The 22,945-nt window shown below is 45.0% G+C and overlaps 1 protein-coding gene across 12 annotated transcripts in view; it reads left to right on the top strand.

The window, feature by feature from the left end:
- The window catches only part of TMCO4 (transmembrane and coiled-coil domains 4), a 49,291-nt gene that overhangs the window by 23,359 nt on the left and 2,987 nt on the right, over positions 1 to 22,945 (top strand). For 6 of the 12 annotated variants that reach the window (XM_080563873.1, XM_080563868.1, XM_080563871.1 and 3 more), the window contains 4 exons: positions 1,698 to 1,782; positions 5,601 to 5,718; positions 8,713 to 8,830; positions 21,893 to 22,923. In XM_080563873.1, the coding sequence (XP_080419999.1) occupies positions 1,698 to 1,782; positions 5,601 to 5,718; positions 8,713 to 8,830; positions 21,893 to 22,207 (636 nt within the window). In that variant the 3' untranslated portion in view covers positions 22,208 to 22,923. Of the gene's footprint in view, positions 1 to 1,697; positions 1,783 to 5,600; positions 5,719 to 8,712; positions 8,831 to 13,315; positions 13,494 to 16,525; positions 16,826 to 21,892; positions 22,924 to 22,945 lie in introns of those variants that run through there. The other 6 variants (XR_013941328.1, XM_080563874.1, XR_013941331.1 and 3 more) reach the window with 5 other exon arrangements.

The raw sequence follows: 22,945 nt of genomic DNA, 5'->3' as shown, positions 1-22,945 counted from the left end.
ATGATACCAGAACACACGTAGAATAATCTAATAGAAGAATCCAGCTTCTCTCTACTTTTATTGATCCTAAGCTCTATCTACACAGGCTTTCATTAGACTTAATTGTGGAATAATTATGACAATGCCCGTGTAGTATTCTTGCAAATGAAGTTAAGGAGGAAAATCCAGCACTGAAAGGTAGCAAACAGAATCCTTTGAAATAGAAGGAGAAGAGCTGGATGTTTGTACTTTCTGACAGCTCTCTTCTCTTGGGATGAATTAAAGTGGGGAAGTAGTGGGGAAGGCATCTCAGTAGCTCGCAGTCTTTTTATCAGGCACACAAGCAAAGGCAGCACATACTGACCCATTATGGTAAATGCACTTGCACTTCCCTGCATTGCTGCAGTTGCGAAGCACCAATATGAAAGCGGCTATGAGCACAGATTCACACGGATGTTGCCCTTCAGGCGATTCAATAAGTACTTTGTAGGTGCACAGGCACAATTATGGTGAGTAATTCTGTGCTTTTGTTGGAAGCCTGTGAAACAAAAGGCAGGATATGAGCTAAAATGAGAGAGAGGAAAGCAGAGGGCATTCACAAACTGCAAAGGGAGGGAAGGAGAGCGAGCAGCAGGGTCTTAAAGACTTGTCAAGGAAGAAGAAATGTGTCCAAATGGGATGCAGGCTTGAACTACAGGTGAAATAAAATACCCCAAACAGACAAGTGGAGTGGGCTGGTACCTGAAAGAAGTGACAGACCTGAGAAGCCTCCCTGAGAAGGTTTGCAAAAGCCATTTCTGCCCCCCAGAAGCCTGCCATTATTTGCTGGGCTATCACTGGCATGGAGGGGAAAGCTGTTTTCTGCTGGCCCCGTGTTAGTCGCACAGCCACACCAGTCCGGGATGTGTTATAGGGGAGCCCTGTGGGAGCTGTGGCCCTAGAGCTGCATGTCATAAATAACAATGTGAAACAGCAGAGTAGAAACAAACTTAATTTCTCATAAAAATAGAATCATGGGAAAGGCAATAAACTTTATTTCATACAAGCCCTTTGTTTTCCTGGTGGCATTTGTTACTGCCTTTTAAGCATTAGCTTTTGTGAAAACACACATTTCAGCGTGCTGCAGAATCTACAACTAGTTAGCATGATGTCTAGGGAGTCCTAGACATCACACCTGCTCCCTAGTTAATACAAAGACCATTTTTCATTGTTGTTGAGATTAAATTCTCTTTGATCTTAAAGAAAATCTTATTAGGCTATTCAAAATAAAAGCTCTCTGCACATCATTTTTATGACAGCCACACAGTGCTGCTGCAATTCAGTCTCAAATCTAGAGGGGACCGATATTTTTCTATTACAGCTTCTCTTTCTGCTTATCAAAACATTTCCAGAAACATTTTACTTCTTGAATTAGACTTCATTTGGAAATTTCAAAACAGTGAGTGTCTGGTTTGTTTCTGTTTGAGTAACGTCTTGTCACTGGGTTCTTTCAATTGATTTTCGGAGTATCAAAAAATACAAAATACACAGGTGCTCTGAATATGGAACTGTGCAAAACTTTAGGGATAGATATTCCCTTTGCAATTGACAGAATTGCTCACATTTAAAAGCACAAGCAGAAGCTTTGCACGTCAGGGTCTCAGGGATCCCGTGGCCAGACTCTCTTTCTTGGTCTAGCACAGTATTTGATGGCCTTTCCTCCTTCCCTTTGTTCCTAGGGCAAGAGACCTGTCACACTGATTGGCTTTAGTCTGGGTGCCAGAGTCATTTATTTCTGTCTGCAGGAGATGGCTCAAGAAAAAGGTAAACTTCACCTTTTAATCCTTTTCTTCATTTTCCGTACAGAAGTTTTTCTTCCAACAGGAAAAATTCTTCTGGAACAGAGCTTGAATTTTTTAGGATCAAACAGAAACCTAAAAAACTGGTTGTGAAATGCATTTTTTTTTTTTCCTGCCAGATCCACCAGCTCAGTAGATTAAATTCGCTGTCTTCCAGTGCGGTTTACAGCATGGTTTGGGCACCAGTCTGTAAACAACAGCCTTGACATTTTGTGCCATTGGACTCCCAGATCAGTCTGTGAGCTGCCCACAGCCGCTGTGATCTTGGCAGAGGATGCTTTGCCTTTATTGGCAGCTCTCTGTATCTGTTGTATCTGATTCCATGAGTCCTCCCTTCCATTTAAGTCTTTGAAATACCGCTGTCGTCTGCTATTTTCATGGTAATTTTCCCCCAAAGTCAAGTATAAAACCATCTGTCAATTTATTACCCGTTGTGGTCCTGTTTATTAATAGATTCTATTTTTAATTTAGAAAAAGAATAAAATCATTATGAGCAGTTGAAGTAAATTGCGTCTTGGAGTTGAGTCAGTAGTGAGTGTGCATGTGCAGCCCGCCTTCCCCCCTGCGTAGCTCATTTAATTCATTAACTATTCACCCTCACAGAAAGTCTAATAAATAAGGAGCTTTATGAAAAAAAAAGTTCAGTAAAGTCCAGGAAGGTGGGAATAAAGTCAAGTGAGGACAGAGAAGGTCAGCACTGTTTCTGTTGACAGCTGTATACCAGAACTTAACTTCTGGTTTAAGGTGGAAGTCCTCAAGTACAGGAATTCTGTTCTCAGAATAAATCAAATCAAATCCAGAACGATCCTAATGGAATTACACTGAAGGCAGAACCCAGATCCTAGTCTGGGCCTAGACCTACTCCTTTTGTGTCTTAAGAATGGCAGGGGCTGAGATACTTTCAGGCTTTTCTTTCATGGTCTGTTGTCTCTCACTCTAATAACGTGGGGCCAAAGCTGATGAACACTTGAAAGGAAATCGGATGGGGTCTTTAAGCTTGGCTGCTGAGCAATCTAAGCATTGTTAATTGTGTGTCATAGCAGCTCCCCACTGTACGCTATTTTTTCAGTTCCTTAATTGAATTATGAAAGCTGAGCTGTATGTGAGATGAAAAGCAGCATGTTCAGTGCACTTTGCCAAGGCTTTCTTCACATGCACATTTTGGTGCGAGCCACAGAAGGAATAAAGCTGAGACTTGGAACATCTGAGACCGATATGGGTTTGGACTCGGATGTCCCCTACAAAAGAAAGACAAGGCTTAGCCATGCAGGCCTTACGTGTCCAGATAGCAGTGGCATTTCTGAGGACAAACAACTAATCGTGGATTATTCAGTGAAACACCATGGCAGAAATTCCAAGTTTGTTAAAAGAATATGCTCTTCTGCAATGCAACTAAATGACCTTCGGGATCCTTTATCACAACTGACTTTGGAAGCCAGAGCTTAATAGGTTCCAGAAAATCGTACAAGATGCAGTAATGACCCCTGTCAGAGACACATTACTGCAGGGGAAGGTCATTGGTTGGATTTGTTCATTGTGACCCCTGTGCATTTTAGGAAATAAGAAGTGTAAATTAATGAAAACTGATAATGCCTCTTAGAAGCAGGAATGGAGAAACTTGAAGCCAAACTGTGCTTAAGTGAGGTGTCACACATTATATATTTGTTTAATAAAGCCACTAGGTTATTGTCTTCTGCTGTGGTTAGATATCAGCGTTACTGCTGCCAAACTCTGCCATCAAACACTTTTCTTGGCACTGGATCCAATGCCCAGGGAGAGGCCCAGTTCCACTCTTGCTCTCTTTCCAGTGAGGACTAACTTGATGAGATGCTTTCCTCGTTGCCCAGTGCTTTGTACCCTAAAGGCACAGGAAAGCCCAGCTCCTGAAGACTGTTTATAGCCTCTGGGGTAGCTTGGATCTTCCACAACTTTTCTGGACAAATATGAGTCAGTAATTTTTGCCCATCGGTAATTGCTTTTTTTTTCGTTTTCCTGCTTAAGCAGACTTTGTTTTTCCTCATCAGTATAAAGATTTGCAAACTGTGAAATACATTTAATTTATCTAGCGTGCCTGTAACTATGTAGGCTAGTGATCTGTTGTCAGATTTCTGTCCCCCTCCGGCAAAATTCAAAGAAAATGGGTATTTTTCAGCTAAGGCTGAACATTTTTTGGTCTGAGCAAGAAATTAGCTGTACGCAGGACTGGAGAAACAAAAGCTTCCAATACCTTGCCCAAATGTTCGGGATCCTGATGAATTAGCTATTTGTTTATATAGTTGGCTCACACTGTGGCCATGGAATTTGGTACATTGGTTGGAACAAGCTCCCTGTTTGCAAGGCTCTGGGCTTCTTTTTTGTTGCACGTAATTACAGAAACAGGACTTTATTGCTCACAGATTGCACTAACAAAACTGATTAGCTCTCTGCTGTTTTCTCGATTTGTGCAAAATTTGCTTTGCAATAAGAAATAATACCACAAGAGCTCTTTTGGATTGCTGTCAGGTGCTGGGATTTACATTGCACAGAGAAAGAGGCAGGCAGTGCAGTGAGTGCTATGTCTTTACTGCTATTAGGGAAAAGAAACCAACTGATCTCCATTTAAAAAGGCTAGCCAGGCACCACCTCTCCATCATAGCTTGACGTGGTACACTCTCACTTTCCCTTCCCCATAAATTCCAGCATATTATTTTGCAAACCGCAGTCACCAGCCCGAAAATGGTTCAGCTCACACCTTGTCAATGCAGGTCTCCCACAGCTGGAGAGTTTTGATTTGGCATGGCATGTGCGTGAGATCCTGGAGACTGTAGTGCTGTGAGTTTCATTTAACTGCTATGGCACCAGGTGCTTGATGTATCTTTACAAAGAAGGGTTATTAATATATATATATAACAAATATTGTTTAGGAGTTTCTTTCCCTGTCTTTAAATCCATATCTACACATAAGTGTAACTACAAAAGACCTAAGCCCCACGTACCGTCTGAATGGCAGCTAGACTGAGACTGTCTCTTGTTGTCCTGAGATGACAGGAGTTGCCGTGTAGGAGCTCATTAATATTTAAATTTTAATTCAGGTCTGTAGCAGAGCTGCCCAATATTTTTCATTCAGTCATTTCTACTGAAATTTCCCAGCCGCAGCTGTCTGATAGGAGAGGAAGATTTATTATGCTTGCAAGTCAACGTACCTTTTCAGCAAATTGTGCCCTGGGTATTAGGGTTAAAGTATTCTTCAAGAAAATCAAACCAGTTTGGTAGATCGTCCAACATAAGGAATTTGGGGGAGTTTCTGTTGCAAGCACAGGTGATGTTTTTCATGCGCTCAGCTCTAAGGACTGGCTGTGGGAAGAGTTTATTGTGCTTCATTTATAACGTACTCTCATTATGTAGAATGTCAGTCCCTTTCACCAATTTCAAAATGTGATAGTTCAGCTTTACACAAACCCAGATCAATAGCTCGGTGGAAGCAACTTTCCATATTTGCTGCTTGAACTACCTCTGTCTGGACAGAGGCCAGCCCACTTCTCCCTCTTGCCATCAGCCCAGTTCCTTTCACTGTCTCAGGGTTTCTAATTTTCACGTTTACTGATTACAACTGGAACTGCAGACACTTAATGCTTAGGTAAAATGTTGCTTAAGATCTTCCTTTTCATTGCTTCTGTCTTTAAACCACAGAAATGGTGGTTTTTCTGTAGTGCACTTCTGAATATACCATTCCTTCATGTATGTGTAAAGTGTATTCTTTGATCCATCTTCTAAATCTGACCTGTTCTGTTTTCACCTTGATAGACTCCCAGGGGATCATTGAAGATGTGGTCTTACTGGGAGCTCCAGTGGAAGGTGAAGCCAAGTACTGGAAAGCTCTCACAAAAGTGGTGTCGGGCAGGATCATAAATGGTTACTGCAGGTCAGTACGTGCGCAGTCCCCTGCTTCCTTATGCTAGTGTCACTTTGAAATGGTTTTGTGCATTTATCCCTTTTAAATGTTCTGTAAGTGAATGTTTGTTCAGCTGGTGAGTGCATTGATTCGGTAGTGCCAGAGACAACGGTGCCAGTCTCTTCCCTCCAGAGGTCTCTCTGTCAGATTAATTGGAGATGACAGCCTTCAGGAGACAGTTCGAGGCTGTTTTGTATCCAGCTTTTGACTTTGTGCTGCACAGTTATACTGGTTATTGAGATGTAGGTCCTGTTCATGCTGTGGCAGCATTATATCGCTGTGGCAGTTTGAAGCTGGGTCAATGTGTTTGTGTGAATAATTTGACATATTCTGTTGCCCCCTTAAATCTCACCTTTATGTAAGGGTCTACAAATGCAGCCGGTAAGTTCACTGACAGTTAAAAATAAAGAAAGTGAATTGAAATCTGTTAAAGTTTTAGGTACAATTCATTAGGTGGTGCTCATGGAGAACAAGATGTGAAAATTGCTGTGCAAGGGAAGGAGCTCGAGCAAACGGAAGAGTTTTGAGTTTTTCTATCTAGACTCAGTTTCTGGTCAAGATAGCCCACATGAGCAAGATATTTTACTTACAAAGGAGGTACAACTAGAATAGCCATTGCAAATTTACTACAGATGTGAAAGAATAGAAAGGTTACCTTGAAACTAAAAGTCAGCCTTTTAAAACTGTGCAGACAACTGCTCTGCAGAGCTGTGAGAGCTGCTGGCTGAGAAGAGGGAATTTCAGAGGCCAGAAGCAGCTGAAGCAATCGCGCAAAAGCTATTAATTCAAGTGACAGTACCAAACCTAATGGCTGGATTGGAAGAGAATTGTGACAAGAACATTGCTTACCAGCCCAGTTAGAAGAGGGAAATGAAAAGGAAGGAATGAAGCAGGGAAGACCAAGAGCATGGGAAAATAAATTGAGAAATAACCAGGCAAGAAGATTAGCAAAGAACATGTAACTGTGAGTAAAAACAGCTTATAAAGCCACAAACCCAGAGATCAAGGACAGTTGCAAATGCTGTTGGTACTTTCCATACACACATACGTATGTCTTACACGTGTATAAGATGAGAAATTACTGTGTTACTGTGCATCTGAAATAGTGTATTAATTTACAAGGAAGAATTAAATAAAAGGATTTAGAAGCATTCAAAAAAAAATCATTAATCCCATCTGAAATAATGAAACATCTGAATAATGTTGCTGAAACATCTGAATAATGTTGCTTTTGTCTTTTTTGGCATACAGGAGTTATTATGGGTGCTGGATGTGCACACCAGTTACAGTCTTTCTTCACGTGACACAGGGAAAAAGCAATTGCTGCCTCCTGTCTGTTAGTGACTGGGATTTAGGAATGCTTCTCTGTTCCTCTAAGAAACCATAAATGATAGCAACTGTTGCATATAACTGAATTTGCCCTGGGGAATATTGCTCCTCCCTGTGTTACACAAGTATCAATTTCAGTGCAAAAAGCTCCATGTTCTCCATTTTCTAAAATATAAAAGAAATTGTCTTGTTATAGTTTCAAAGCCTGTATGTGCTGTTGGAATAATACAGCGTGTGTATTTGTGCCTTTGCACGTGCAGTGGTTTGGTTAGTCTCTTTGCTTTGGCTAGCCCCTAGCTTGAATGTTGAATGAAAAAAATGCTGCAGAAAACGCAGCTTGCTGCTCACAAATAGGAAGAAAGCAGGTGAGGAGACTGCCAGGAAAAATTCCACGTTAGTTCTCTGCTTTGCCCTCAACTGCTGAATTTGAAAGATCCTCAGCATGAGGGGCAGCTAGAGGAGGTAACCGAGACAGAGTTTGTGTGAGGATTTTAGATACGAGAGGGGGATTCTACAAACCTTCCTTGGTAAAGCCCCACCTCCATCTCATTCTCCTGTCTCTTGCTTATATAAATTTTGTCCTCGTTCTGTCACTTCAGGAGTAACTGTATTTAGGTCAGATGAATTACATTAAATAATCCTCCTGCAAGATCAGATTTGGGCACAATTTGTTGAGCTTGAGTCCACTGTAGTTCATCTCCTTCAGCTTTGAAATCTGAAAGTACCTGGGGAGTGAAAGCCAGCTGTCAGGGTTGTCCCACTCAATTTTGCAGCAGGATTACAAATTCCTAGGGGAAAACCTTAACTAAACTAGTAGTTAAGACTCAGCGAGCTTTTCAAGGAACCCGTGCCTCAGTAGCAGTGGGGTAATGGATCAAAAAGTGACTGATGCAGTGTGGATGTGTCGCAGGGATTTTGCAGAGCTCTGTGCAAAATTGACCTACACGTTTTAGCGCAGACCATTCTGGAGTGAACTGGAGCAGCCAGAAACAGTCTCTTGTGCGGGTGCATTTCATCTGCTGCCGTTGCAGAGTACACATACCACTCACATCCAGCTTAAATCTGCTCTGCAGACTGTAGAGGTATTTAAGTGTCTGGGTTTTAGGCTGTTCTGCACAGGAGAACAGATTATGGATTTCCAAAGGACGCATCACCTCCTCTCGTCGTGCTGGAGTCTACCCTGCAACTGTCCCAATGATTTACGGCAGTGCTTTACAGTGGGCACAGACTCCTCTAGTTTTGTCATTGAAGCTATGGATTTGTACAGTACCTATAAATCAGGAGCACTCTGAGGGGCTTCATTGTTGACATTTCTGTCAGCAATATTGGCATCGTAGACCTCACCACGTTCACAGCTCTCTACGGGCTGGAGAACTTCTACCTATTAAAAAGATAAAACAGGTGAATGTATTGCAGTCTCCAGGCTGATACAGAAATAAATAGAAGGGTCAGGTTCATAAACCCACCGAATGTCATGAAACTACCGCCGTGCATCAGGATTAAACTAAGATTTACATTGTTATGTCCCAGGAATCTGTGTTCTCCCCTCTGTTCTCCCCATGCTCTGAGCGAGCATGTGTTGTGTCGGGTTTAGCACCAGCGTTTATTCATGCTCTTCTTCTGCTCCGCTCCTAGGGGGGACTGGCTGCTGGGCTTTGTGTACAGAACCTCCTCCGTCCAGCTCAATGTTGCCGGCCTCCAGCCAGTCAACTTAGACGACAGGAGGATGGTAAACATGGACCTCTCGTCTGTAGTAAGTAGAACATGGTTTAGTCTCAGTTTTTCCATCTGTCCTTCGCTTACAGCACCGTAACTAGCTAGAATTCGCCTTTGCTGTTGGATTCTTTTTTTTGTTCTGAGATATTTCATAGCGGAGACGGAAAAGATCATTATTCTCCAAAAAAGAGGCCTTGCTGTCTTGGGTTGGCAGGTAGGTAGGATCGGCAGCTGGGAAACGTGTAACGCAAACACATGACCGCAGAGCGGGTGAAACCTGCAGTCTTATCTGGGTGGCGCCTTCAGTGCCGTTGGAGTTCATGCGGGGGCAGGTTCATAGCCCTCGTACCTTGGTCCCCTGGGCCACATTGACACTGTGGTGCAGGAACCTGCCTGTAGGCACAGGGCTCTGTGGTATCAGTGGCTGCTTTGCTAGGTTGCGGGGCTGCCGGGTTTTGGAGTGTAGGTTTTCAGGAAGCAGGAAGTGTTTCACCTGTTTCACCTGTATGCGTGATAGACACAGCTTCCTCAAAGCTATCTGGTGTCTTTAATGATTAGCAATATTCAACTCGATTATCTTAAGCAAACCAGTGAGCTCAGTGCCTCATCATTACTCATGAGTGAGCTCCTGGAGAGCAAATCATGCAGAACCTGGCTTCTGTATTCATATTCACAAGAATCTTGGATGTGCAGTCTTGTTTTTCCATATCTTAATGATTCAGTTTATTTTTCACTCTCTGCAAACTGGCCTGGAAGACGCTCAGCAGAAAGCTTAGGGTACTTCCATGGTCATTCTTCCTGCTGTGACCCTTCCTGAATGTCCCCACAGGCTGGTAGGACTGTCAATGTTGCTCTGGAGCCAAAGGCACTTTGAAATGCTTTCAGATTTTTTGGAGCATCAGCCTGCTGAGCCTATAAATACCCAACTGTTACCAGCTCATTTCATTCATTATAACTGAGCTATGTACAGCCCTTGCCAGAAAACACAGGGCTTAATGCTGTACCGATAAAATACAGACTTCACAGACCAAAATACAGACTTCCCAAAAGGAAGTGATGTAGTAGAGGGTCTTTAAATGTGGTCCAGCACTGTAGCTGTGCCTGTATCTTTGCATTTTACTGGATTTCCTTGGTTAGCATTTCTGCGGGCTTCCGCAATCATCTTTTCACTGTCCCTGGAGTTGTCATGGCTTGCAAGCCAACTTCTGTTGATGGCATTAAAACAAAAATGGCAGAAGAATTCAAATGGTGATGGCAGTAGGGTGACATTCCCTGTTAGGTTAGTCCACGTTACCTTCTTCTATCTGAATTCTCTTCAGAGACCCTCTTGCTGTTGACATGCTGCTTCCTGAACTTGGAACACCCCCCGCCCCCCGAAGTCCTGCAGGTCTGACCCTGGAAAAGTATTTACATTTCAGCTAAAGGAATAATGGTTGCAGAGCTGCTATCTACTTATCTTGTGTTGTGCATCTGTGTTCGTGCTGCATGATGCCAACAGACTGTTCTCATTTCAGAAAGAGCTGACACTTCCCCTTGTTTAATCTTACTGCAAAGCACCGGGAAAAGAAAAAAGCAACGTCTGCGGCGGGGAACACCTATATTAAGTAGTTGTCATTCTCTTGTTCCATTTTCCAGAGCACGGAGCTTTGTGAAAAGAAATGCAGTGCATTCTGATGAACATTTTAAAAGTAAAAAGGGAGAGCAAGAAGGGGGAAGGAAATACTCAGGGGCACTACATAAACAGTGGCAAGAAAGCAAAAATGGATTTTACTGCAAATACAGTGCAGCAGCATAACAGAAATATAGACAGATATGTTTGATAAAACAGTTGCTGAAGAATACGAGACCCTTTACTGAAAAAAAACTCTTTTCTGGTAAAGGAGACAAAACATAAGAACATCTACAGTAACTCAGACCAATATCCATCAAGCCCAGTATCCTGCCTGTCAGAGAACATCCCACTGCCTTTTCTACAAAATATAGATAATGGGAGAGGGATCATCATATATGCGATGTAATATATATACTTCTTTCACAGGTAGATTAGATACCTGCCTTGCAGTAGACTTGTCATTCTGGTGAATGATTCAGAGAAACGGACTGTAATGTCTCAAGTACAGAGTATTAAAAGGCCCCTATAGGGTTAAACTTTCCAGTAAAGCCTGTTTTTGACTTTTTCTAAATTCCATAAAAACATTCGGAGTTTCCTTGAGTTTAAATGGCTTATTTGGAAAGTTTTGGAACCCAAAACGTGCATCTGATTCGGTAAAAGGGTCCTGAAGTGATGCAGAGACTCAGGTGCTTGGTGTTGCTTGAAAAAAAGTATTACCCTGTGAGTGCCTGCTGCTATGGGGTACCCCAGCGGAACCCATTGCTTTACCATGTCCCTGTACGAGTTTCTCATTGAGATTTGGCTTGTTGAAGGGATTGCAGAGGTCTCTGCTGCATCCTGACATCACCAGAAAACTACAGCTGATTCTCAACTTCAGTGGAAATTAAGCATCTGAAAAAACAGGATTGCTTTTCAATTAAGCTCTTGCTGCTTTTGAAGAACAATAATGATGAGACTTAACTGCCTGCTTCTCGACACGATGGGAAGGCACCGGGATGAGCTTATCTGTCATTCCTTCATTGCTGTATCTGTCACCAGCCCTCGCAGACCACCTTGGGACTCTGCAGAGGACCTGGCTGCGCCTGGAAAGAGGAGGTGCACAGCCACTCATCTGCTGGGACCTCCAGCAGGGACATCTGCGGGGATGGAGCCCTTCGGGTCCCACTGAAACTCAGCCAGGGATGAGAAATAACAAGCAGTGCTAGGAATATAAAGCACAGATAATGCAAAAGTGCTGAGTGTGAAAATATTATACAAACAGCTTCAGTATTTTCGACACCTTGCAGTTCATCCATGGTGAAAAATGGACAGGACCCAAAGGGCTCGGTTCTCTTTGCTGTGGTAGGTAGCATCAGAGCCTTCGAATGAGCGGTGGGCTAAGAGACCTCAGTATAAACAGGAGTTCACTTCCAAGGCATTTATTGCACATCTCTCTTGATTAGTATGTTTTTTATCTGACTGTCAGTAAGAAAAAACTGAGAGAAAAATGTCCTCCCACTCAGCAAATGCTGTTATGAAAGCTTTCCTGGTGGTTACAATGGGACTGATTTATTCAGTAGATTTATTTGACAGCACCTGTTACAAAGACCGAGGAAGTAATTGAGCTGTAGTGTATTAGATTGCTGTTTGTTCAAGTGGGATGTTGTGGATTACATTTTGCATTAACATTTGAATGTTGCAGAAATGCTCAGAGTCATTGCTTCAGGTGGAGTATTTCCACAGAGGCTCACAAGTCAAGAATGGGTGCTTACGTTTCTCTGGGCGGTTTTACTGCAGCAGGAACCAGGGATGAACCTGCAAGCTTGGGGGAAGTAGGAATGCACGGCTGGAAAACTGGTAGAGAGCATGTTGGCAGCTCAGTTCTCTTGTTTGTAATTTTCATCCACACGTGGTCCGGATGGCAGGTGCCTACCTGATGCTGGTGCTCATAAATTCCTACAAAGGCAACACAAAAACACCGCCTGAGAGTAAACCCCTCCAGAAACACGTGGCAAGCCAGCTCTGGGTTTTATACGACTCACAGACCGAAGACAAGCACTTTTTTTTATCTCTTGAGCAGTTGCTGTGACGGTGCATAGCAGCAAAACATGCTGCTGTATTTCACAGCCGTGTTCTCCTGAAGCATCTCAGCACAGTGGAAGGAGAAGAGCAGAGCTCATATTTAGAGTAATCGGTATCATACATACCCAGCACACTTTTGCTTCTTAAATGTGAGCTACCTCAAAAGCTTTCTGCCTGTTCTTTTCTTTGCTGCTGTAACTGGACACTGGAGTAGCTCTCTTTATGACAACAATTAAAAAACAAAACAAAACAAAACAAAAAACAAGAATAACTGATCTCTCTTTCCAAAAGCACTCTCAGAAGAGAAGCTGAGTATTCCTGTTATGAGGGAATGCAAACTGACTCCAAACAGTCTGGTCTTCAGCCAGCCAGGTACATACACACCAGAAGCAGATGATAAGTCTGAATTTTGTGAAATCCATCTGATTTGGCACATCTGTAATTTAGTCTTTTCCCCCAAAAAAATACTTTAAACTGTTTTTTATTTCTAGTATTCCCAGTATTCGAAAGAAAGAATTAATTGTGGTTACAAAATATGGATTAATTAAAAATCCTGGGGAGTTTGAAATGCAACAGGTTGCCTCTGTCTCATTATACCGTTCCACTTGTTTCAAATGAGCAGCGCCACCTCCCCTGGTGACAGGAATTAACAGGATCAGAAGAGCAACAGCAAGGAGCAGAGTTCAGCTTTAGGCAGTGGCTCAAAGGAGGCTGGAGAATGTTCTCGAACAGCTGCGTGCAGAAAAGCAGACAAATCCAGTCCTCTTTGGTGATGAGGGGAACTGATTTCCCCTGAAAAAAAAATCCAGAGTATCATTTAATGTCAAACTGATTTCTTTGCTGCTTCAGGAGAGAAGTGGTGGGCTCTGAGCAGAGAAGGGAGAACGTGAGCGTGTTCTGCAAGGACTTGTGCAAAGGAAAGCCGTTCGGTTTATGAAGCACCTCCAGTACGCCCAGCTGTTCTGTGTAGAAGAGTTCTCTTCTTGTGTCCCTTTGCTTGGAAGTTTCCTCCAAGTATCAATGAAAGGTAAATTGCCAGGTAATGAGGTGGGAGGAGGAAAGGAACAGAATAGAAACCAGAACCTGAAAGGAGGCCTTAGCGCCTCCCAAGGAACCAGCTCGGGTTTTCTTTTCAACCTGTTCAGTGTCCCAAAGATGTAAACGCTTCTTTTCTTCTCATCCCCTTGTCAGCTGGCAACAGGGGAAGTGCTGTGGTCATTCACTGCTGATGCAGTTCTTTGGCGGCCAGGGTTGATGATGATGTCTTCCCTGAGGGCATGCAAGCCTTTGTGGAAACAAATCTACTGGTTTGCTAAGCTATAAGGGGTGTGTTCCTGTATTTTTTGGTGTGCACTGGGAAGGAAAAGCTTCTTCCTCTTTATATGTCCCTGCAACCCTGGAGTTGTCGGTGGCTTAGTTTTCTGTGATCCTTCTTGCTGTTCCCATTTGGGAGCTCTGATAATCACGCATTAAATACATATTAAATCCATTTTTCTCTTTGGGATTCAAGCAGAGTGTGCTGGCAATGTCAATACGTTAGAACGGAGGAAGGAACTGAATAAGCTTTCTCCAAAACAAGTGCAAATGGACCCATTAATAACTTGCAGTTTATTTTCCCTTTGTGACAGACAAAAATTCGAAGGCTGGTGTCACTCCTTGCTTCAGCACAGATGCATTGCTTGATCTTAATATACTCCTTGGAAGGCAGGGGATATTTAGCTGCTTCTAAAAGGCAAGCAGAACCATTTTATAGCAGTCCTTCAGCCTTTATTTCATAAATCTGGTGCCAAAATTCACATACGCACTGCCACGGAGAAGCAGCGTGGTGCCGTAACAATGTGGCCTCACTGCAGATTTACAGGAGGAATTTTCTCATTTCCTCCATTGTGCCTGGAACACGTGGGTATCATTTTGCAGAGGGTTTCCACAATATCTCTTTGAGTGAGTGCAGTGTTTGGACTCTGACTACCGTGGACAAAGCTCCGTGTCTGGGACTGCACCCACTGCCTTGAGAAAAGCTTGGTTTACCAAGTGCCACCTGTTAGAAAGATTCAGAAGCTGTTTACACGTACATCTCATACAATTCAGTGTAGGTAATTTGCTGCCCCATTTGAGTAATCAGCAAAGTTTTCACACTGTTACAGCTTTCCTCCGTGCAGCACAACTCGCATCACTTGCCGTCATTTACAGATTCTTCTCTTACACTTTACACATTAGAGCACCTTGAGGTTGAAAATGGGACCGTTCCCATAAAGCCAGGCAGTGCAGGCTCCGTTCCTGACGGGTTTGCAGTTAACAGGTTTGTAAGGTGCGGACTTTGCCAGCAGCCGTCCCAATCACGCAGCCGTTACGTGAACAGAACTGCCAGCAGAAGCAGTGGGAGTTTTCCCTAAGTATTGTTAATAATGTTTGGTTCTGCAGGAGTTGCTATACAAAGCACAGTGAGGTGAACTGAGGAGAGAATTTATCTTTCTATTTCATGTCTTATGTTGGAACACGAATGATAATTCGGTATAAATTTTGTGTTCAGTTTTGAGCTTCATTTCTAACCTCTTCAGCTAACGTGGAAAGAAAATTCTGTATCAACAGCCAATTATAACTGTTAATCGAGGAGAAGACTGACTTGGCTGACACAGCGTGTACGCGAGGTTTTCTGCTGTAGCAGCACAGTTCCAGCAATTGTGTTGGAGATCTTGCAATTACAGCAGCACGTATGATTGGTATTCATAATCTAGCTGAAATACCGTGGAGCTTACCGCTGTCTAAACGGTCACGTAGCCTGTTTGGTGGTGGACTTTTTGGGGAAGAGCCCTGAGGGGTGAAGACAGGGATAGCTGCGTATGTCCTACCTGCTGGTGTTTGCATGGACAGCCTGAAACCAGCTTCCCGAAGTGTCGGTCTGGTGCAGACTGCAAGTGGAGACAGCGAGGGAAAGAGGCTGTAATCTGCATCAGAAGGATGATGTTCATATAGCCCAGCTCTCAGTGAAGTACTTGTTAATACGCAGAGGGCAGTTTGATTTCTGGGAGTGCAGAAGTGGGAGCTGATGTAAGGAGATTTGTGTCCTCATAACCTAGTCCGTATACCGAAAGCTGTTACCACACTGCCAGCCACCATATCATCTCCTTTCACTACATACACTCATTTCTGTCTTATAATTTCCTTCAGCAAAAGGGGAGTAGAGGGAGATGTGATCCATTGCCCCAGAGTGAGTGTTTGGTATCAGCACAAGTCTCAGAAATGACGAATCTTCCTGAGCACAGTCTGTGACGGAGGTGAAGAGCAGGAGCTGCAGAAAAGGAGCCATGTAGTGGCTGTTGCTGCAGCCCAGCAGTGAGGAGAACTCGTCGCAGCTCGTCCGAACTAGACGGTTCCCTGTTCATTTCCAGTACCTTCAAGTGCGAGTTGTGATTTGATTTCCTGGTCTGAGGTTTGTAGGGGATGGTCCCGGTGCTGCAGGCACTTAAGTAGGGACGAAGAGGACCTGGGGATGCCACTCGGAGAATGCTTAAGTCTGCTCTGCATCCCAGGGCTCAGCTGGTAAAAACTGATCTTGTTTCATGGAGTTGAGCTGAAAATCTGTTTTGAAAGCTGCAAAGATGGTAACGTTTTGGCTGCCAGATCTTGTGTATTCTTGGAGCAAGAAGGGGAGAGGATGGGTGATCAGTCCCTGTCAGTGTTACAGAGGAGGAGTCTTCCCCTGCTGCAGGCAGATGCTGCTTTATCACTGCATTATGGAGACTGAATCTCATCTCAGTGTCTTCATTTGTAGAAGCTGGACTCTTCTAAACATTCTCCATAATCCTGACTTGATCAATACAGCAGGTAGTTTGGATCACTACTGGACTGCTGGAGTTTATAATGTCAGGAATCTAGGTCCCTCAAGCACTCCAATTTGAAACATCAATCTAGTCTTTATTTTTGGGCATCTTTTTTCCTCTGAGGTGTAAGATATTCTGTTCAAACTACTTCCTTGCTATAATTATCTGCACAGTATATTCCAGGCCTTTTAAGACATTCCTTACACCATCTAATTTAAATAATTTCTACTTGACTTAGCACAGAGAGATAAGTATTTGACTATGCCACCCTGAAAGCAAGTGGCATGTTTTGCAACTTCGATACGGCTGGAAGGACTGGGAATGTTCACACACAAACCTCGCAGCCAAAGAATAAAGAACTGATTCCACTTCTGGCAGTCGTCAGTGAGAGCACCAGCAAAAAGAAAGAATCCGCAGCAACTCCAAAAGAAATAATCCACAGCAACACTTGGAAAATGTATGCAAGCAGCCGCTACCTTCGGCTCGATGGCTTGGTGTGTGGAGTGCACTGCCTGTCAGCAGAAGGACATTGGTGGAGGTACCTTTCCCTTGAAACTTTTTCAAGAGCTATCTTATTAATTCTCAATTTACAGAGCTCCCTCTAACTAATGTCCTTTCGGTCCTCTCTGGTGTACAGCTTTTCCCAACTCAACCCCGCAGGGCTTCAGCCATCTAAAACTTATTTCCCCCATTTAGTTCCTCCATTTTCTTGTTATATTCTCTTTCTCCTCTCCATGCAATCCTCCTGGAATTGGCAGAGGTGAATTGAGAATAAAGCTGGCTGAGTTTTCTCCAGTGCACGACCCCAGGCAAAAAAGTAGCGTTTACTCAGAATGGTCAACATAGAACATTTCAAAGTTTGAAGGAAAAAATAATTGGTAAAAGTTATTTCATTGCTGTGCAATTGGCCTGAGCCCTGTCTGAGGGTAATGTCCCAGCTGACTGTGTGTAAAAATTACTGTCTTGCTCGAGAAATGTCACTGTAATTAAAGAACTTTTCCCAGGCAGGTCAGTGTATTCGATTCACAAGAATTGTGATTGTGCAAAGGGATGATTTAGAAGGAAGGCCTGTTAGCTGTGGCTGAATCATGTTCCAATCTTTATTCCATCAATTATTCAGAGCAGAAATAGAACCATTAAAGGGGAATAGTGTAAATGACATTGGCAGTCTTTTCAAAATAAATTGAGCTCCATAAAGTTTTCCTCAAATGTAATTTGATTAGCTTCTCCTCTGCTGGAAACCAGAATTGCGAAAGCTGTTTATACCTCTAAGTGGGAAGGAGGAATTGTCACTGTCCTCACTTCAGGAAATCATTGCTTCCAGGGAATGAAAACGGGGGAGTTTTAAGTCTGTTTTAACTTAGCTCAGTCACAGCCTCTTCCGCGGTTTGTTTCGTGTTCTGCTGGTACTCATAGTGGAAATCTGCTCTCCCACCGGCTTTTGTGTGCGTGCCCAAGTCCAGCCCCGTTCCTCTGGCTGAGCAGTGTTAGGTCGTTGCCGTAAGCTTTCAGAAAACACTGTGAAAAACAGAGAGGAAATGTTCTGCAAGACTGAAAGTCCTCCGTCAGGCAAGGCATACTCAGCGCTCTGAATTAAGGCTTACGCTGACACGTGGGAGAAACTCTGACCGGAGACGCCTGCCGGTTTGGCAAAGATGACTGCATTCTGATTGATAACCTGGCACGGCTTGGGAGTCCTGCAGTCAGGCAGTCTTTGCCGCTGTTGTTTTGTGAACAACAAATTCCCTGCCACTGTTCCACGTGGAGAGCAAACCAAACAGCTGAACTGACAGCAGCAAACGTTGCTGAGCTGGCTCCGTCAAGATGTGCCGCTCAGAGGTAGGTGCATTTCATTATGTGCACACAGACTGGTGGGAAGAAAGGCCTGCTGAAAAGCGAGCTGTGATTATTGTCTGTGCTTCAGGAACTGCAGCTTGCTCTGCTAACCCTTTTCACTCCATGCAAAGTCATGTTTTATATTACAACAGATAGTATCCACCTGAAAGCAGTCCTGTAAACGTGATGCCATTCATGGGCATTGCTTACTGCTGAAATGAGGAAGCTCTGGAGAGAAATGTTAACTCGTGGGTATTTTTTCCAGCATGATAAGGTTGCTTTTTGAGTGTAGCAGGCTCAAAGCAAGTCAAAGAGCTGAAATTCTCAGCCATATCAATGACCTGCACTTCTGCGCAGAGGACCTGTGAACCCTCTGCTCATGCTGCATGCCTCGCTGTTCCTCTGCAATTCTTGAATCCGTTGGGTGTTTGTCAAGGAGAGCAGGAGGGAAGCAGAGCCCAGCTGCCCTGACCTTTATCTCTCCCTGCGGGTAGCAGAAAGGCCAGAGGGCTTTCAGCTGAGCTCTTGCAGATCACACAGACCTGCAAAGCAAGCAGCTTTGAGAGTCCCCTGTGCCAGGCTTCAGAGCAGGTGCGCGCTCTTTGCCTTGGTCGCTTGATGCCAATGGAGAAGCTGTTTCTTACGACAGCTAGACAGGATCTTAAAACAGGTGGCTCTGGAATGAGCAAAGACTTCTACCTACCTGTCCGTCTCCACGTGGAACTGCTCCCACTAGTGGAGACAGCAGCATCTGAGCTCACACCTTGCCGTGACGCAGAGACCACCAGCGGGCTGCTTTCAGGCCCGGGGGTTTGTTTTCAGAGCGCCCGTAAATTGAACCGTGTTTTTGTGCCACTAACCAGAGGCTGTCACTGTACCGAACAACATGAGCTCCACGTGAATTTTGTAGAGACAGCTGATGGTGTGCAAGGACATTTGGGACACTTCTGGGTGGATGTAATGTTAAAAACCTTTCCAGACAGTTTGGAGTGATGGCTCCTTTCAGCTGATTGAGAGATCCACCTGAGCAATGCTGTAGTCCTTTGGAGATCCTTCTGTGCAGTGCTGGAGTCCTGCAGCAGAATTAGGGGTATAAACAGTCAGCTTGTGCCTTCCAGTGAGTCAAAGCAACCATAAAATCAGATGTAAGACAGAAGTCACCTTAGCACACCGATAAACCTAACGCACTGTTTTCATTTCCTTGTAACAAGCATAAATATATTTGCTTTGGTTACAAGAGCGCGTTTTCATTCCATTTGTTTTGGTGTTCCTCCCGCACTTTGCTCTGACAAAGTTTCAAACTATCGTTTATTTCTCTTTAAAGTTTTTATTGTCCCTTATAATGGCTTGGCAGTTCCCATCCCTCCCCCAGCGCAGCCCACCCAGCAGAAGCACTCAGCCCCGCAGACTGCAGCTGAACGCAGGGCTTCGAGAGATGGAGGTGCTGAATTTTCCCACCAAGATGGTGTCACAGAAAGTCGCAAGGAATTTTGTTCTTTTGGTGATGGCCCAGGACTTCGTGTCACAGGGTAGCAAACTTCTGAGAAAGAGTCCTACGTACCATTAAGCTTCTTGGTGCTTGCATGTGTCTGGCTGTGTGGAATCCTTCCTAGGACTCTCCTGGAAAGAGAAGGGAGTTTCCTTTGAGGGGATTTAGTGCTATTAGTAGATCTGCAGTAAGGGGCAGCCTTCTGGGAGGTCTCAGCTTCTCTTCCAGCTGTGTGAGGAAAGGCTCAGCTGTTCAGCACTGCCCATACCCATCACCTCTCAGTGTTCGTGGTGCTCAAGGAAGAGGAATCCCCAGTTGTTTTAGCGGAAGCTGCTGGATACTAAGGAATTATGAAAATCGAGTCCTTAGGGTGAAAAAAGGGAACTTGTTCTCTCTGACTGAGTGGGTAACATAACAAGCCTCTTAGAAATCCTCAAGCACTGGCCAGGAAAGGTGGAGTGTGATGGCTGGGAAGGTTTCAGAACACAGCAAACCAAGAGGTTCAGCAACCCCTCCTGGTGAGTCCATCGCGTTCTCATTTCTCTCCACCTTGTCCAGCACTGTGTTCGTTTCCTTCTTTAGCACCGAGCTCCCCTATGGGGCAGTAAAAGGTTCATACTTCTTCAGAGAATAGTGTACACATCTTAACAGCCAGTCCGTTAGTCCTTCCGTGGTTATTTTAATGAACTAATCTGTTCAAAACATCAAGAGCCCGTTGAGCCATCTGGACTGATTAAAGTCGCATATTGCATTGCTCATGTGCTGATTAAATCCTTTATTTTGCTCCAAGTCCTAACTGCCTCCAAACGTTACCACTCACAAGCTGCTTCACACAACGGGCCAAGAGCTCTGGATTTTGCCCTTGCAGAAAAGGAGGCGCGCAGCACCTGCGTGATGGAGCAAGTTTGGAGCAGCCAGCAGCAGGCAGGGCTGCAGTGAAGTTAGCCGTGCCGGCACGGACAGGATTGACCCGCCTCACTGTGCAGGACCTTTCACGCATACCTCCCCGTGAGCAGCACAGCACAGGTTAACTAACCAGACCGGAGCGGAGGGGCCACGGCTGGGTTTCTTCACAGAGCTCTTCCAAGAGCTCTTACCGTCTGTGTGAGCACAGCCCGTCCCAGGGAAACGGGCACTGTGGTGCTGGGTATGGAAATTCCCGAATTTCTGGCAAGCTTTGGCAAAATAAGAGGAGGTGTTGCCTGGGACAGCTTTCTGGCTGGGTCAGGAAGGAGTTAAACTGCTGGAAATAGAGTTTACCAAAGGTGTTAAAATACCTTAGGATACAAATCACAGCCTGTCATCTTTGCTGAAGTCGGCAGGCCGAGGGCTGTGCCACCGCAGTCACCTCAGCTCAGCACCTCCACGGAAAAACCCCCTGTAACCCCATCCGGTGATTCCTTCTGTTTTGGCTGCAAGGACAACAGCAAGGGAGACCTACAGGCTGGTCTGCAGAAGGATCTTGGCTGTAGTTACCTCAGACGCGTGGCTTGAGCAGGACACCTGAAACAGGAGGCAGGCTCTGCCCTTCCAGCCAGGTAGCCTTTAACACACAACAATAATTAGCGCTGCCGAGGAGGTGTTTTTTTTTTTCTCTCTCTCCTGTGCCCTGACTTGAAGGACACATTCCAAGAGCTGCATCAGAAGGGTTTATCTTATCGTAGAAATCACCCTACAGTCAAATGTCTGTTTTTTTTTTTGCAACAGTGCACTGTTGACTTTAATTCGGTTTATGAACTTAAAACTCTTGGACTCACGCTTTTATATGGTGTCCACAAGGACAGATCAGTGGACATTTAAATAGTGCCTCACAGCACCTTCCAGCCAGGAACCTTTACACACTTGGTAGCTGTTGATCTAATGACCGTATCTTAATTGAAATAAGATAATTTTGTACAAGAAAGCTAAGGCACAGGGAGGACATATGATTTACCAGAGAACAGGGAGCTGAACTAAGTCAAGTCATCTGCCTGCGAGTCTCCCACTGAGGCAGATCACCTCCGCTTTTACCCTCGTGGCACCCAGAGTCCAGTTTTGTCGCTCGGCAACGTCCAAGCACTTAAACATACATCCCCCAGAGATAAAGTAATCCAGGAGCAGTGTGTGCCACGACATTAGGGTTTTTCCATGGAGGACTGCGTTGTTCAGACCTCTCTCTTTCAGCTTTTCAGAGCTGAAACCAAATCTCATGGGAGGGGCGGCTTTTGGGATAGAGGATGGAATCGAGCTGGGTTCCCCGCACCTTCCCCACTAACCAGACTCCTCCTTGTGTGCTTGTAGGTCAAGGGCCACCTGGACTACATGAAGCAAATGGACACGATCCTGAAAGCTGTGGGCATTAAAACCAAGGAGTGTCGGCTGGAGGAGAAGGGCGGTGCCGGACTTTTCTGCCCTGTAGCCAAGAAATCGCAGCAGGAAGCAGGCAGCGAGACTCAGGAAGAGGAAAACACTGTGCAAGAGGAGGATGGAGCTGGCGGTGGCCACTGGGCCTGGGCACCCATGGCCAGCACCAGCCTGAATTCCGGACACTTGAGCTCTGTGCCTGCTGACACAAGTGGAGATGGGAAGCTGGCAGCGGGCGCAGGCACAGACTGAACCTCTAGAGCTGGCGCAGACATCTCTCTCTCTCTCTCTTTCTCTCTCTCCCCCCAACCGAATCTCCAGTCCTTCCCCTGCTCCCTGCAGGCCAGCTGCCTCGTGCAGTTTGTCCAGCGCCAGCTGCACAGAGGCATCTCTCGGGCCCGTGCCCCCCATGACACGTGGATGCTGTGTGCTCAGCACCAGCTGGGCTCCCCGTGCGGGCTGCGGGTGGCTGCGGGGCTGCTCTGGCTGGACGAGAGGGGCAGCAGGACCGTCAGCGAGCCCACGCGTTAGCTGGCCCGTGTGGAGGCGAGTTGGAGCTCTTTGTGATGGGCAGGCATGTTCAGCCAGCACGAAAACCGCTCTGAAAGCACTGCCCATTTCTTCCCGAAGGAGTATCAGTAGAGCTGGCAGAACTGAATCTGCACTTTTCAGACCCTTCTGAGGGCCCAGAGAGTGTCACTGGATCAAAGCTTTAGGAGCAGCTGCCCACGACATCTCCCGTAGATGAGAAAGGGCTGATTCCTGCCTGGATCATCGTTGCTCTTGAGGAAGCGGTGGCTTTCCCCTCCTTGCACAAACTGGTTTTGTTCTTGAGGGAAGCAGCTCTCCCCATTAGGGGCTGTATTTCTGGTACATAACTCTGGGGAAAGCAGGTGGCTCTGCGGGTATCTTGAAGCATATTGTGGAGAGGGGCTCCAAACTAGGACATTAAAGATATTTTCCAGCAGTGGTTGATTTGGATTTTGGTTT

The sequence above is a fragment of the Anser brachyrhynchus genome (genome assembly GCF_964034855.1).
Source record: "Anser brachyrhynchus genome assembly, chromosome: 21".
NCBI lineage: Eukaryota > Metazoa > Chordata > Aves > Anseriformes > Anatidae > Anser > Anser brachyrhynchus.
This window is presented reverse-complemented; position numbering and strand designations above follow the sequence as displayed.